At 40.9% G+C, this 14,222-nt stretch overlaps 1 protein-coding gene across 1 annotated transcript; it reads right to left on the bottom strand.

Moving 5' to 3' along the window:
- Window positions 1-2,370: 2,370 nt before the first annotated feature.
- Window positions 2,371-11,613, bottom strand: SERPINB11 (serpin family B member 11). The gene is made up of 7 exons (XM_016132713.2): window positions 11,429-11,613; window positions 10,297-10,356; window positions 9,036-9,164; window positions 6,675-6,792; window positions 4,988-5,130; window positions 4,173-4,328; window positions 2,371-3,241 (listed from the first exon to the last, which is right to left on the bottom strand). The coding sequence occupies exons 1-7, from the start codon at window positions 11,594-11,596 to the stop codon at window positions 2,837-2,839; spliced, it is 1,179 nt and encodes a 392-aa protein (XP_015988199.2). The 5' UTR covers window positions 11,597-11,613; the 3' UTR covers window positions 2,371-2,836.
- Window positions 11,614-14,222: the final 2,609 nt, after the last annotated feature.

Genomic DNA, 14,222 nt, shown 5'->3' with positions numbered 1-14,222 from the left:
CCGACTTCTTTCTTTACAAAAAAAAAAAAAAAGGTAATAGTCTTTCATTTTTTCCGGAGCAGTTTTAGGTTTACAGGAAACGCGAGCAGAGAGTACAGACTCTCAGACACATCCCTCACTCTCTCGCCCCACCTTTTCCTGTTATTAATATCTGGCGTTAGGGTGACAAACTTGCTAGAACTGATGAGCCGATTTAACATTATTCATTAAATTAGTAGTTAAATACATCTTTCTTAACTGAATTTCGTCATTTACTCTAGGATTCACGCCTTCCGTGGTCCATCCAACGGGCGCGGGCACACGGGTAGCGACGCGTGTGCTCCTTCACGGTATCACACGGAATCATTTCACAGCTCTGCGTGATGGCCATTCAGGTAGTTTCCGTGTCTTGGCTGTAGTGAGCAATGCTGCAGTGAACGTGGGACTGCAGAGGTCTCTTCACGATCCTGATTTTCTGCCCTTTGGGTACGTACCCAGAAGTGGGATTGTTGGATTATATGTTAGTTCTATTTTTAACTTTGTGGGGGGGGGGGGGAATCTCTCCATACTGTTTTCTATAGTGACTGCGCCAATTTACATTCCCACCAACAGCGTGCAAGGCTTCCCTGTTCTCACACCCTCACCAACACTTGCCTCTTTTCTCCTTTGATATAACCATCCTAACAGGTGTGAGGAGCTGTCTCATTGTCATTTGCATTTGCATTTCCCTGATGATTAGTGATGTTGGGCACCTTATCGTGTACCTGTTGGCCATGTGTATATCTTCTCTAAAGAAATGTCTATCCATTCCTTTGCCCATATGTTTGACTGAGATATAATTGACAGATCACATCAGCTCTTTGAAAGAGTGAAGATAGTTGTGTTCTCCCCACCTCTGTACTGGTGTCCCAAAAGTTCCTGCCTCCGTGCTGCAAAGAAGCTCAGGAGTGTGGACCCAGCCCTACTCTGGTCACCACGCTCAGAGGCTGGATCGGCAGCATCTCTCCAAGTCCTGCGTCACTCACTGCCCAACACTGGCATTGGTACTTGTGAAGGCCCCTCCACAAGCACTAACCCCAGCCTTGGCTCTACACGGTGGCCTTTCAGCTCAGTTGCTACCCTTTTGAGGGGCCTTTGGGATCTGAGACTGCCCCTTGTCACTCATTCCGAGGCTCTTTTAGGGGTGGAGTCCAAGCCAGATGCCACGTAGCTCTGCCCTGGTCACACCCAGGGTGCCCAACCTATGTGATGACTCCGAGCTCCTGACAGCACATGCCAGGTCCCATGTGGAAATATCCAGCATTCAATGGACAGACTGTTGAAAGTAAAAAGTAGTTGCCAAGAAACAACTCTTTTTTTTTTTTCCGCCCCCATTCTCGTAGCTTCATGTCTCCCCATTGTCCCACAGTTAAATCTCCTGTGCCCAGGGAATCCTGGAAGTGAGCCAAGGTGGCTTCTCGGTTTATGCATGTGATCAACGGGCTTATTAAAAAATCATTAGGAGACCACGTGCAGCAAGACAGCCATTCCAGTGCCACAAGGCAAACTGATGTGTTATTTTTAAGAGATATTCTTCAGTCTTACACTTTGTCGAAACTGTTGATTGCTTGTTACTTCATAATATCTATATTATAATATAGAGAATAAAGTAAACCTATCCTTCAATGCCCCAATGGGAAAGGAAAAGACATTATCAGCTGCAACCGTCAATAATAAAAGAGAGCGGCCCAAGACCTCAGGGGGAAGCACTGGCCAGACTGCCCTCTCTGGGATGGGAGGTGGGGGCCTGCGGGGCTCTCCTGCTCTGGTCAGACCTCCGAGTGACTTCAGGAAGGAAGTATTCACTGAGAGGGTGCTGAGGGAGGAGGAAATATGTGACAGCCACCATTCTCCTGCTATTACTTGAAATTTTCTTGAATAGAAAATAAAGAGGCTTTTAAAAAAATTCTTTAAAGTGCTTTAAAATAAAAATCTTCTGATTTCTGTCTTGTTATTCTGAAATGTTACTCACTGCATTATAATCAAGGAGAGAGGGAGGGAGGGAAGGAGGAAAGGAGAGAAAGAAGAAGAAGAAGAAGAGAAACAGATAAGAAATATAAGCAGAAAGACTCAAGAAGAATAATACCCCTCCTGCTAGGGGTGTGCGCTCTCTGAGAGAGACGGAGCAGATCCACTCCCGAACCTCCCTCCCCTCCCGCCGAGCCCTCCCCCCTCACTCCCGCCCTCCCTACCTTTTTTGTTAATTTAGGACCTGACAAAAATTTGGCCAACAATTCCACTAAAATGTTCACTGAATTAAAGTTCACCTCATTCAAATCTTCTTTCATAGGTCATTTAATTGCTGTTGAGTCTTAAAAGTCTCCAACAAACTTAAGGAATTTCACATATTTATTATAGTCAATACAGAATTTTCAACTAAAATTTATGATGTCGTATTTACACATGCTAGGAGAATTATAATATTTAAAAATCTAAACAAAGTCAAAGCCCTTAAATTGGTTTTCTAAAGGTAGAGCAGTAATGTATTCAAGAGCTCACTTGATATGTACAAGTCAAGAAAATGTAATTCTTTACATTTTTTCTCAATGACTTCATTACGCCACCCAGAGAGCACTTAAAGGAGGCCCCAAAGATAAGACAGCCAGGAAAGCTTTTTTCTTTTTGTAAATATACCTTCTTCCATGATTACCATAATCTTAGGTTTCACCAACTCTGGGAATAGGTTGGGAGAGATCCTAGACCCATTTTCCAGACGAGCAAACTGAGGCACAGAGGTATACGAGGCAATAACCGCTCTTAGTCACGGTTTGTCCCTGCACCTCCTCGGTGACTATGAGCCTTGCTCAATCCCATTTGCTTAGGGAGAGGCGAGCTTGCCACAGAAGAGAATGGTGTTGGTGTCGAGGTGCCTTATGAAGAACAGGAAGGGGCGGTTCGCCATGAACTTGGCTCGAATGGGGAGTCTCTTCACGACGAGGTTGTCCCCGGTGGCCGCTGCTGCCTCAGTGCCCTCTTCGTTGACATCCACATATGATTTGTGGATGACCTTTGACAAATGCAGGCCCTTGTCTGGTGATATTCCAGTAAGGTTGGCTTTGACCTGATTGAAGACATCTGTCATCCCGAGGGACTTTAGCAGGGAATTCAGCTCATACTTGATTTCCAGCTTGAATCGGGGCAGGTGCACCTCGACCTCCCTCTCCACCATGTCAGAAGAGCTGGTCCACTCATGAAACGTCTTCACATTCAGCTGCTTCTCTACCTAACGTAAGACACAGAACACGGATGGGCCCACGCGAGCCAAACGCACGACCTCTGCATTAAAGTCTGTTCACCTTATAATTCTCCATGCAAATGATTCAATTTCGCAGGCTACTTTTCTTCCTTTAAACTGAACTCAAGTTCTAGCTAAAAACAACAAAACAAAACAAAACCAAAAAGACATGTATTCCCTTTTCTTGTGCCTACTTCTCATCGATATTTCATAATTAAACTTCTCCAACATGTGTTCTAGTCTTTTGCCTTCATTCCTTGAGCATGTGGACTCCACCTAAGTTCCCCGTTACCTGTGTAGGCGTTGTGTCCCGTTTCCCTGTTGAACTCAACCATTGTTTCTTGGTCCTCATATCTGAAAGGTTTAATCGCATCCCCCTGTATGGACTTGCTGCCCGTTTGGCTCCTCTGGCACCAGGATGCCCTTGTCCCACTCTTCCGCAGTCCCCTCGTGTCCCTACTCCTCAAGCTGAACTCTGGATGCCCTAAATTCAACGCCCGCATCTGTACTCAGATTTCCCAAAGCAGCCTCTTGACCCCGACTTCTCAACTCTCCACTCAGTTCCATACGTTTTTGTCCGCTCTTCAAACTTCTGTCCTTAGTCATTCGAAACTCTACAGCCCTCCCCAACCGACACGTCAGACCCAGCTTCCTTCCGCTACCACAGCTGAAAACTTTTTGTTACTTTCTCGTCATCCTGACAATATAAAATCAGACATGAAGCAAAGGTGATTTCTCTTAAGTATCTTTTCCTTCTGTCCTTTTTGGCCCTAATCCAAGTTACCAGGACCTCACGACACAAAGCCATCTTGTTCCCTCGTGCTTCTGGGGCATTTGCATGTGCTCCTTGCTCTGGTTAGAACAGCTTTGTAAGTGTGAGTGTGTGCTTTCACTGCACATTAGCATCTCGTAACTTTACCTGCTCTAGAGCCGCTGTGTCTGCCGGAAGCAGAATAATCATGCTTAGTTTCTTGTGCACGTAGGGCAGCTCGAGAACTTGCATCTGCGGCTCCTGTATGGAGGCCAACTTGAATGTTCCAGTTTGATACATCATTTCCACAGTTACACTTTTACCCTATTTTTTTTTTAAAAAAAGACTGTAATTAGAAGATGCTGATATACGTGCGTGCACACAGTACATGTACCGATTTTCTTGCATAACACAAATATCTGCATTAACACTCCAAAGGCATGGGTAAGATACAAACTACAACATACACCCTTTATTCTTTTCCTTTGCAAGGGTTATGATTTTTTTTTTTAATTTCAAAAGAAGTCCTTGTTCGAGCCTGAATATTTTAAATAATATATATAGTAATAAAAACAATAATATGCATGTTTCCCAAACACAAAGCCAGGGATTCCAGGGAAAACGAGTTATGTGAGAAAATTATATCACAGAATCATTGCCTTTTTAAATTCGATTAGAGATTCTGTAGGAGAAAAATAATAGTTTTGTTGAACCACAGCTCATATGAGAAGAATGCGCAGATAGGAAGCCAGTAAGGAAAAACAAACAAACAGGCTTCCTTCTCTTCTCAGGGCATTCCATAAGATGTCATATGAAAAAGTTTACTGTCACTTCATAAGGAAAAATAAAAATAAAATTTATAGAAAACACAATTAAAGGAACCCATGGCAACTTAGAACCGTATTTTTACTAAAACTTTCTAAATTGTCCTTAAGTATTGCAGTCTCCAAAATCGCTCATCGATCTGAAAATGAAATACATACCTCACTTAGCTGAAAAGGGGTTTTGATTGTCTCTCTTTCCTGAAACTTATTCTGCCATTGTCCTTTGAAGTAGATGGCATTCACCAGGACCATTACACAAGAAGGGTCGATCGTGCCCTTTCCAAAGAGGTCCGTGATCTTCCCTTGTTATAAAAATAAAAAATAAAATAAAATAAAATAAAATAAAATAAAATAAAATAAAATAAAATAAAATAAAATAAAATAAAAGCAGGCGATGTATTTGGATTTGAATTTATTGATGATAGACAGTTGAATAGGCGCAAGAAATTTGGAACCACTCTTTTATAAGGATAATTATAAATTTGAGATGCCAGAAGAACTGCTTTATCTCTTGGCCATAAAGCCCGTCTCTATTAAATGAAGTTTATTTAGAAAAACATTGAGTGCTTTGTTATTTCTAATCGGAAGATGGCGTGTAGTGAGTACCTAACATATTAGCTGTGGATCAATTTGTCTTATATCTAGTTATACTCAATGCTTTATTATGCATTACCGATTCTCTAGAAAATTCTTTATTACTTATCGTTTACCTTTAATGTTTATCAGTATTTGTACTTACCAGCACCTCACCACATGCAAATATGTTAAGTATTCAAAAGAATCGCTCATTCTTTCAATGTACTAACATTAGTGTATTGTAAACAAATATCAATATTTGAAGTAAATATGTGTCTGAAAATCAGAGTCTACCAAATATACCAGAAGGTGCTTGCTTTAAGAAATACACTGATCAGAACTGAACAGTAATCCCTCAGTGGTGCTACAAGAGGGCTTTCATCTTTGTGATCATTTCTGCTTTGTGATAATTCACTGAACAGTGAATATATAATATACAAACTTCTCCGAGTATGTATAATTCAATCATAAAAGTTTATTTTAAAAATCGAGATTTAAGGAATATAGTAACCAATTGCAGTGTACAAACATTATTTGGGTACTGATTCAAACCAAAAAAAAGGCAAATGGGGGAATACAAAAACTTACTGACTATTTGTTAATGTTAAATGATTATTTTAAATTTTCCAGGTGTAATAATGGTGTGGTGGTCATATTTTTTAAAAGTCCATATTTTTGAGAGAAACAAACTAAAATATATACAGAAGAAAAATGATATGATACCTGGGATTAGCTCCAAAATAATCTGGAGGAGGTCATAGGAAGAAAATGTGGGTATAGATAAATAACATTGCCCTTAAGTAATAAATATTGCAGCTGAGTGATAGGTAAATAAGGATTCATTATATTTTTATCTTTACTTTTTTTCTTTAAATTTTTCCTTAACTAGGTATTTTTTTAAAGAAAGTAATGAACACACCTTTGGTATTAATATTTAATGTATTATTTTTAACAAGAAATATTTAATATTGTGAAATTTAGAAATTCATTATTTTTAAATTGTGAAAGGCAGATTTAAACTTAATTGCAGAATGTATGATAATACCCCTATCATGTAGAAACAGTGTTCTCATCCTGAGGGTTACTTGGCTAGATCATTTAGGACAAATGATTGTAATGGATATTCCGATATATTCATCCATTTCCTCCTTTGTTGACCTGCCTCTGTCAGGTTCTGGACCTCGCCCGGCTTCCTCTTTGGCACTGACTCAGGGAGTTTATCAACACAGCACAAATAAAGTTTGGAGATAGAGATGTGACTAATCCTTACCATTAGTTTTCCTTTCAACCCAAGCATTAATAGTTTGCCTTGTTTCTTCTGTAGACTGTTCAAAATCAACAGTTTGCAGCCTGGCTTGATAAAATTTCTCAGAGCAGCTTAAATATTGCTGTAAAAGAAAGGACAGTTGTACAACAAAAAAATAACATAAAGAAAACAAAAACCTACAGTTTGATGTATTCTAGAATCATAACACTCAATGAAAGCAGTTCATGTACACACATCTGAAAGAAAACAGAACCCATATGTATTTAATGAAACAAAGACGTGTAAGCAAAAGAAGAGCTTGCCAAAAGGAATGTTCAGAACTGTTTGGTTGTTACTTCTGTCATATCATGGGCATTCTTAGTTTTAAAAGATTCAAAAGAAAATGTCGAATTACAGGATACTGCATACCTTTTCACTCTATCCCTACTCTTTCTTCTTTAAAGCAGACAAATGGGAGTTACCGCTCTAATGTTCTAGATAGAAAAACTGAGGACCAGAGTAGGTAGGTGATTTGCTTGTTTGACTTCTAACAGAAAATTAGGTCTCCCTGTGGTATATTTCAACTCCTCATTAGCCACCATCAATAAAATTAATAATAATATTCTCTGAGATGAACAACTGACTTTACGTGCCCCGTGAACACAATATCTTAAGGAATTCACTAGTTTATTCGCACATAACGTGTTACCCAAGTAATTTTCAACCAAATCGCCACTTCCAAATTGGCCCCCAGGTAGCATTCTGGAACCACCACTGATAACTACCCGCCATTCTTGATTCTTAGAAATGGGAATTTCCCACTGCCTCACTGCCAAGACAGCAGCCAAATCCACATGGCCCCAAATGAAGTGTCCCACAATTCCATTTGTGAGGCCTCTATAGTCCATCAGGACCCAGTGCCCGCCATGAACATCTAGGGTAATACGAGACTTAGAAATACGGCAGGCATGAAAATGGTTGCTTGAGGTTTGGCTTGCTGTTTGCCTAACTGGGTTTTCTTAGGATGGAACAAAAGGGAACTTAACTAGGAGCAAAATCTGGGCCTTGGCCTAAGTCTTGTCCTGAGCTAGGTCCAGTTGTGTCTGGAACATGCTGAAGGGACTGTCCATAACCCATGAGAAGAGAGTTTTTCTGGACAGAATCCTGGGATAATAATATCTTATGACACAAATCACGACGGTCTTTACGATGCTACTGAGGAGCTCTTCACTCCAGAAAGTGATGCAATCATCATCATTATCCCAAACAATCATTCAGCGATTATGATGTCCAGCTCACTGTTTTGGAGAGACAACAGGAGGAGAGAGAGTGTTCCACCTCCGAGGATCACAACTGGTAATCCCCACCCCTTCCAGCTCTCTTCATAAAACACTCCCCATATGCTTCTAGGGCAGTAGAAGGAAATACCTCTGAAATATCTGTAGTACCAGGGTGGGCTACCCCAAGTTGCAAAAATCCTGCCAATTGAAAACGCATCACGTGTAAGACACAGCCTGCATCCCCAGACTAAAGAAGAACATTAGAAATTCAGGGCTGCGTCCTGCTTCACCCAGCTGGCGTTTAAATACCACTGGTCAAGCAAAAGCTAAGTCGCTGAAGCTAGCATTTCGCCTCAACCGCAGGAGGAAAATGGAACGACGAAAAGCAGGAAGACGGATTTGGACAGCGATCAAATCCAGGCTTTGCCACTTAACTATCCCGGTGACCTTTGTCACTTCAGTGTTCAGAATCTGCTTTACAACTGTAGAATAAATGGTAATTTTGTACCTATGTTTTAGGACTACATAAGGATCATATGAAAATGACCATAATGTATTAAGTAGAGTTTTGGCACATAGTGAACACTCGATAAAACTATATATAATACTTATGGCATAAATAGTGTCAGAGTTTTCTATCTAAAAAAACTTAGCCTAACCTCTCATTTTAAAGACTGAAGTAACTTGCCCAAAGTCATATATCTGAATGGGAACAGAACTCAGATCTCTTGTCCCCCAGTCCCACATACTTTCCACTAACTCTTGATAGTCTGCTATTAAGGACCCTCGAAGAAGCAATGAGAAATGTACTTTATATTTCTTATGCTCCATAGGGATCATTCTTACCTACTTTGTTTTGGGTTTCATCCCTTACTTTGGTTCTTGGACAACTTTGGTGATTTTTTTGGAAGTAAATTTTTTGTGTGATATTTCACAACTTCGAATGGGAGTTTGGTAAAGCCATTTCACTGAAACTCTGACTCGGGTCAAATTTAATCTCTTAAAGATAAACGCAATGTAACTCCTCTCACTCTTCATTTGTTTTATGGTGTGAAATTCAGAGGATGCCAAGAAAGCTGTTGACCCCCGTTTCAGATAGACTTACCTGATGGAATGACATCGCCTTTGTCCCGTAGAGTCTATTGGCGATGCTGAGGGTGTAGTTAGAGTCTGGTTGATTGAGTTGAGAGAACAGGACTCCAAACTCTGAATGAATCCTTCCAGTTTGGCTGCACTGAAGCACCAGTAAACAAAGAATGGAGTATTAAGTTGCTTGATTTCTTGCCATTGGAGTTATAAATAACATGAAAACAGTAAATGAATAAAAGGGCAGTGCATGCAGTACCAGCAAACAAGGAGTTGAAGACCTCAAAGCATTTTCTTCTCTCATTTCCTGTAGCACAATAATCTCAGCACTCGGGGACTCTGATTACAGATTGTATGCAGAATGGTAAGCTATTGCAAAACATGCATGCATTTGTCAGCCTGAGTGGTTTAATTCAAAAGCAGAAGTTTTCATAAATAGATCCTACTCAGGTATTCAGGGAGAGAATCCAAGTTTTTTTTTTTTTTTTGCTGCTTCGTACCTATAGAATCATTTCTCTTCTCTATCCCACTCCTTTCAATGTCTCCATTATCTGCCACCATTTAACTGAAGGCTTCAGCTCATCGCTGGACTGACAACACATACTCATCTGTCCCTCGCAGGAGCAGCCTGGTTAAGCATGCAGCGTTGTCGCGTGTGAATTCATGAATATTATAGGGGTTATTATTCCTATATCCCCTGAAGCAAAGATTCTCACAGCTTGGGCTTTAATCTCTCAACAATAAGTCAGGTTTTGTGAAGCAAGTATTCTGTAAATCTACATGCATTTATGCATTTTCTCAAGAAATCACAATCAAACACATAACTATTTTGATGTGGGAGTTCTGTATAGTTTTCACGTCAAAAGGATTCCACCTACTGGAGAGAACTAGGACCAGGTGGTTCGGGCAACCTCAGGCCAACCTCCCAGCGTGTAATTATGCAGCAATGCCTCGGGGTCCTTTCTCAGTCCCCTCACTGGCCTGAAAGATCTAACACTGCACAGATGAAGCTGGCAGGCTCCACGTGGTGCACAGTTTATAAAAGAACAGGAAAGTATGAGTAAGGATGACAAAAGGTCATGTGATAAAATCTGGGAGTCTTCATCATTGGTGTTATTATTATTATGTTAAACTGTGTTGTCTGTGACAATCATCAGGATGATTGAAGGAGACCTGGGGAACATTGCCAACCCCCAACCAGAGTCTCTGCAACGCAGCTCCTGAATCCTTATTTCTTAAGTTTAGGAGCATCTGACCATTGAGCTGTAATGTGATCATACCTTTGCTGAGCCCTTAAACTCTGGTTTTAACGATTCTGCAATATGATTAAAGTGAAGCACCTAGAAAAAGAGAAAAAGGATCATTTGGCATCAAAAGCAACATACAGTCTACAAAGGCTAACAGTTACAAACGCCTGTTTTTCCATTTCAGATAAAGACCAATAGTAATAGCTAACATTTAATGACCTTATACTCCAAGTCCTGAACTAAGCCTTTACATCTTTACCCTCCTGACAATTTTATGAGTAGATACCTACTATCTCTATTTTTTGTTAGGGAAATTGAGCCCAGGAGAGATTAAGTGACTTTCCCCGGACCATTGTCTGTCAGGATCCAGGCCCCGAGGTGTCAGGCACTAGGCTGGTTTGGTGCCTCTTCCATTCTCAGGCCAGTCACCATGACAGAGCCCACCCAGGGCTGTGTAAAACATTATGTGCTTTCCCAGACCAATACCTATTTTAAATACGAGAAAATCATGAAAGCGTGTCAAAATTCAGAATAAGGAAGTAGAGAACGAACAATAATGAGATGTGCAAGTATCTGGGACTTGTTAAGTGACATTCTTCTAGCCTTTCCACATCAACATAATATATATAATGGGAAAATTACTACATATCAACCTATGTCTCCTGAAAAGTCATTCTGTCTCTCTTAGCCTCAGCTTCCCCATCTGTAAAATACAGATAACAATAGCTACCGGCCACGCCGGGCTGTTATGAAGTTCAAATGGATCGATGAATGTTTCTAAGAACTTGATAACTTTTAAAGTGTTAGTAAGTTTTATTATAAGTTAAACATCTAGAGGGCAAGAATAGCACCATACATGTGTTCTCCGTCATGTTTAAATGCCTGAAAGAGTTAACTCTAAAAGTAAACTGCAGAAATGTACCTGTGAAACCACCAATGGTAAGGAGGAGACAGTGTATTTCATGTAGAGTGCTATTTTTATTATAATGTATTGCCTTATTTAAGCCATTATCCACTATTAAGAAATATGAGCTGCCCAAATGTTTTCTTCTTTCACAAGATGGCAGAGTTTTCTTGGCGTAAAGGCGTCAAGTGATTTGGCTGACCCACGGCGGGCGCACGTGAAACTTCCAGGCTGCGGGGACATCCCTCGCACATTCCTTACCTTTTCTACCTGCTGTGCGCTGTTCCCTCTGGCGCCGAGGAGGATCATACTTAGAGCGTAAAGCAGACTCAGTGGGGAAAAGAAGATGTTATTTCCTACGCTGTTATTGTTCAGCTCTTTGAACATATCGAGGCAAAATTCAACGTTTGCTGTGCTGAGGGAATCCATTTTATGCCGAGCGCTACCTGAGAACAGAAGAGAAATACATCTCAGAACAGCACTTGGAGGTACAAGTAATATATGGAGTTATTACCCTTCCTGAATTAAAGAGCCCGAGCACACTGCTTCGTGAAAACTTACACACTCATCAAAATTTCTGAGAAATTAGTAAATTCTAGACAGGAGGATTCACTGTAGTTTTAGACTCTAGTGAATAGAGAAGATTTACTATTCATTTCAACCGATAGTTCAAAGCTATCACCTGTGTACATTTAAAAGTGATCCGTAATTGTCCTGAAGCAAAAAGGCAGAAGTAATTAGACCTTTGTGTTCTGAATTTTCATGTTTTCAGACGCTCCTCATCCTGTAATTTATACAGAAAAATTCTTGAGCTAAACAAGCTCAGCCAGATGACCTAATTTCCCACGAGGCTGCCCACCTTCACAGCCTCATAGGAGATGAACACTTCCATCCTACACAAACAAGATGATAATCGATAAAGCGAACAAGGGTGACCTTCTCTGTTCATTTCCTGTATCCTCCATGAAAGTAAGGCAATACTAGCAAATAGATCATGCTGTAAGAAGGTGCCCGAAGCCCTCAGCCCTCAGCCGCAGCTTTGATGTCAGTGAAAATGGACGACTGGAAAAAGAAAATCTGAGACAAACAATGATGACATTAGAATATGTGTTATCTATGTGGCTTGTTAGAAAGGAAGAGTTTAGTTTATTCTGCCCCATACATATTCATTGAGCACTACTAACTATAGGGAGCTGTAGATGCAAAAAATGATTGAGCGCAGTTCTCGCCCTCACGGAGGTCCCTTTGCCCGGGAGCTTCCACTGGCATCAAACAGTGCCTTTCCTGAACTTCCAGCTCATCGTTCCCCTTTGGGTCATCACCCGCCTCACTGGCCACGACCTCTCAGTGTCTGTCACAGGATCGTTCCCACATTCTCAACCTCCGTGCACCATGATGCATCAGGATGTAAATCTTGGGCCCCTTCTCTATTTACAGGTGATCTCATCCCACTTCGAGCTTTAAGTGTCACTGATATGCTGTTAACTCCCAAAATGATTTTGCCCCTTGTTTCCAGATTCCTGTGTTTAACTGCCTACTTAGCAAGCAGAGACTTGAGCATAAAAGTGTACCTCGAATTCCTGTCTTCAGAATTACTCACCATCTGCCCATTTCTCATCCTTTCCAATATCACCTTATTCAAAGATATCATCATCCTTCTCCTAGATTTTTGAAATAGTCTCCTAAGTCATTTTCCTACTTTTGTCCTTACCCTCCTCTGTTGTATTTTCTAGAGAAGATAGACATTTTAAAATATCAGTTAGCTATATACTAACTGCATAAGGACTGCTTATGGCCTCTGCTCTAAAACTCTAGTGGCTTCCCTTTCTCTCAAAGCAGAAGCCAAACTCCTTTCTGTGGCCACGGGCCTTCACGGTCTGGCCCCTGTGGCCTCTCAGACCCGTCACTGGCCAGTCCCCCAAGAGCTCGCTCTGTTCCAGCCATGTCATCATCCTGCATTCCTTCAACATGCCACATAGATGCCACCTCGAGGCCTTTGCCCTTTCGCAACCCTCTTTGAGATGCTCTTCCCAAAGATATCCAAATGGCTTGCTCCGGCAGTTCGTTCACCCCTTTGCTCAGATAGCATCTCATCAGTAAGGTTTTCACTGACCATTTCACTTGCAATATCAGACCATATCCCTCCAGCTTTCCTTCATTCCATTACCATAGTTTATATATTATATATACATATACGTGTTTTTATATAAATGTAAATAAATTATTTACTTATTTATCCTATGTATTACATATAAATATTTTACTTATTTGTCTTAGATATTCTATATACATGTATTTATATCAATCTAAATAAATAATTTTTATGTTTATTATAATGTATGCTATATATATTATACATGTATGTATTGTCTGATCCCCCTCCCTCTAGAGCATGACCTCCATTAAAGCAAGAACTTTGTTTTTTAGGCTTTATTCCAGCATCTAGACCAACGCAGCCACTCACTGAACTTCTGTGGAAGGAAGAAATAAAGGAAGAAATTTCATTCCAATCAGCACTATGACACAGAGGTGTACACAGAGCACTGTGGAAGCACAGAGGAGAGACGCGGAGCCAACCTGAGAGGTACAGGAAGACTTCCTGGAGGAGGTGATGCTCCTGCTGCCTCTAGAAGAATGAAATGAGTCATCCAGGCCTGTACATGTAGAAAGATCATTACTGAGAGAAGGAAGAGCATGGGCAGAGATTCAGAAACCTGGAAGAGAAATGTGATATTACGAGAGCGTGAAATAGAGGGCTAAATGTGGTGGGCGGGGGAGGGGGCGCTGGAGTTAGGCAGAACTATGTCCTGGGAAGCTTTGCCTGCCCTGTTGAGGAGAAATCGGAGACAGCAGTAGACAGCTCATGATGAAGTCGGGTCTCCGTGCCACCTCCATTTTTAAGGTTCATCCATGTTGCTCTGGGAACAAAATCTATTCTTTCTAAGTAACATGTTTTTATGCTTTCATCACATTTTCCCTACCCGCTCCTCAGTGCCAGACTCTCAAATGTCCTCCTAGCTCTACACCATCACAAACAGTGCTGTAGTGAAGAGCC

The sequence above is a fragment of the Rousettus aegyptiacus genome, unplaced genomic scaffold, assembly GCF_014176215.1.
Source record: "Rousettus aegyptiacus isolate mRouAeg1 unplaced genomic scaffold, mRouAeg1.p scaffold_m13_p_12, whole genome shotgun sequence".
Lineage (NCBI taxonomy): Eukaryota > Metazoa > Chordata > Mammalia > Chiroptera > Pteropodidae > Rousettus > Rousettus aegyptiacus.
This window is presented reverse-complemented; position numbering and strand designations above follow the sequence as displayed.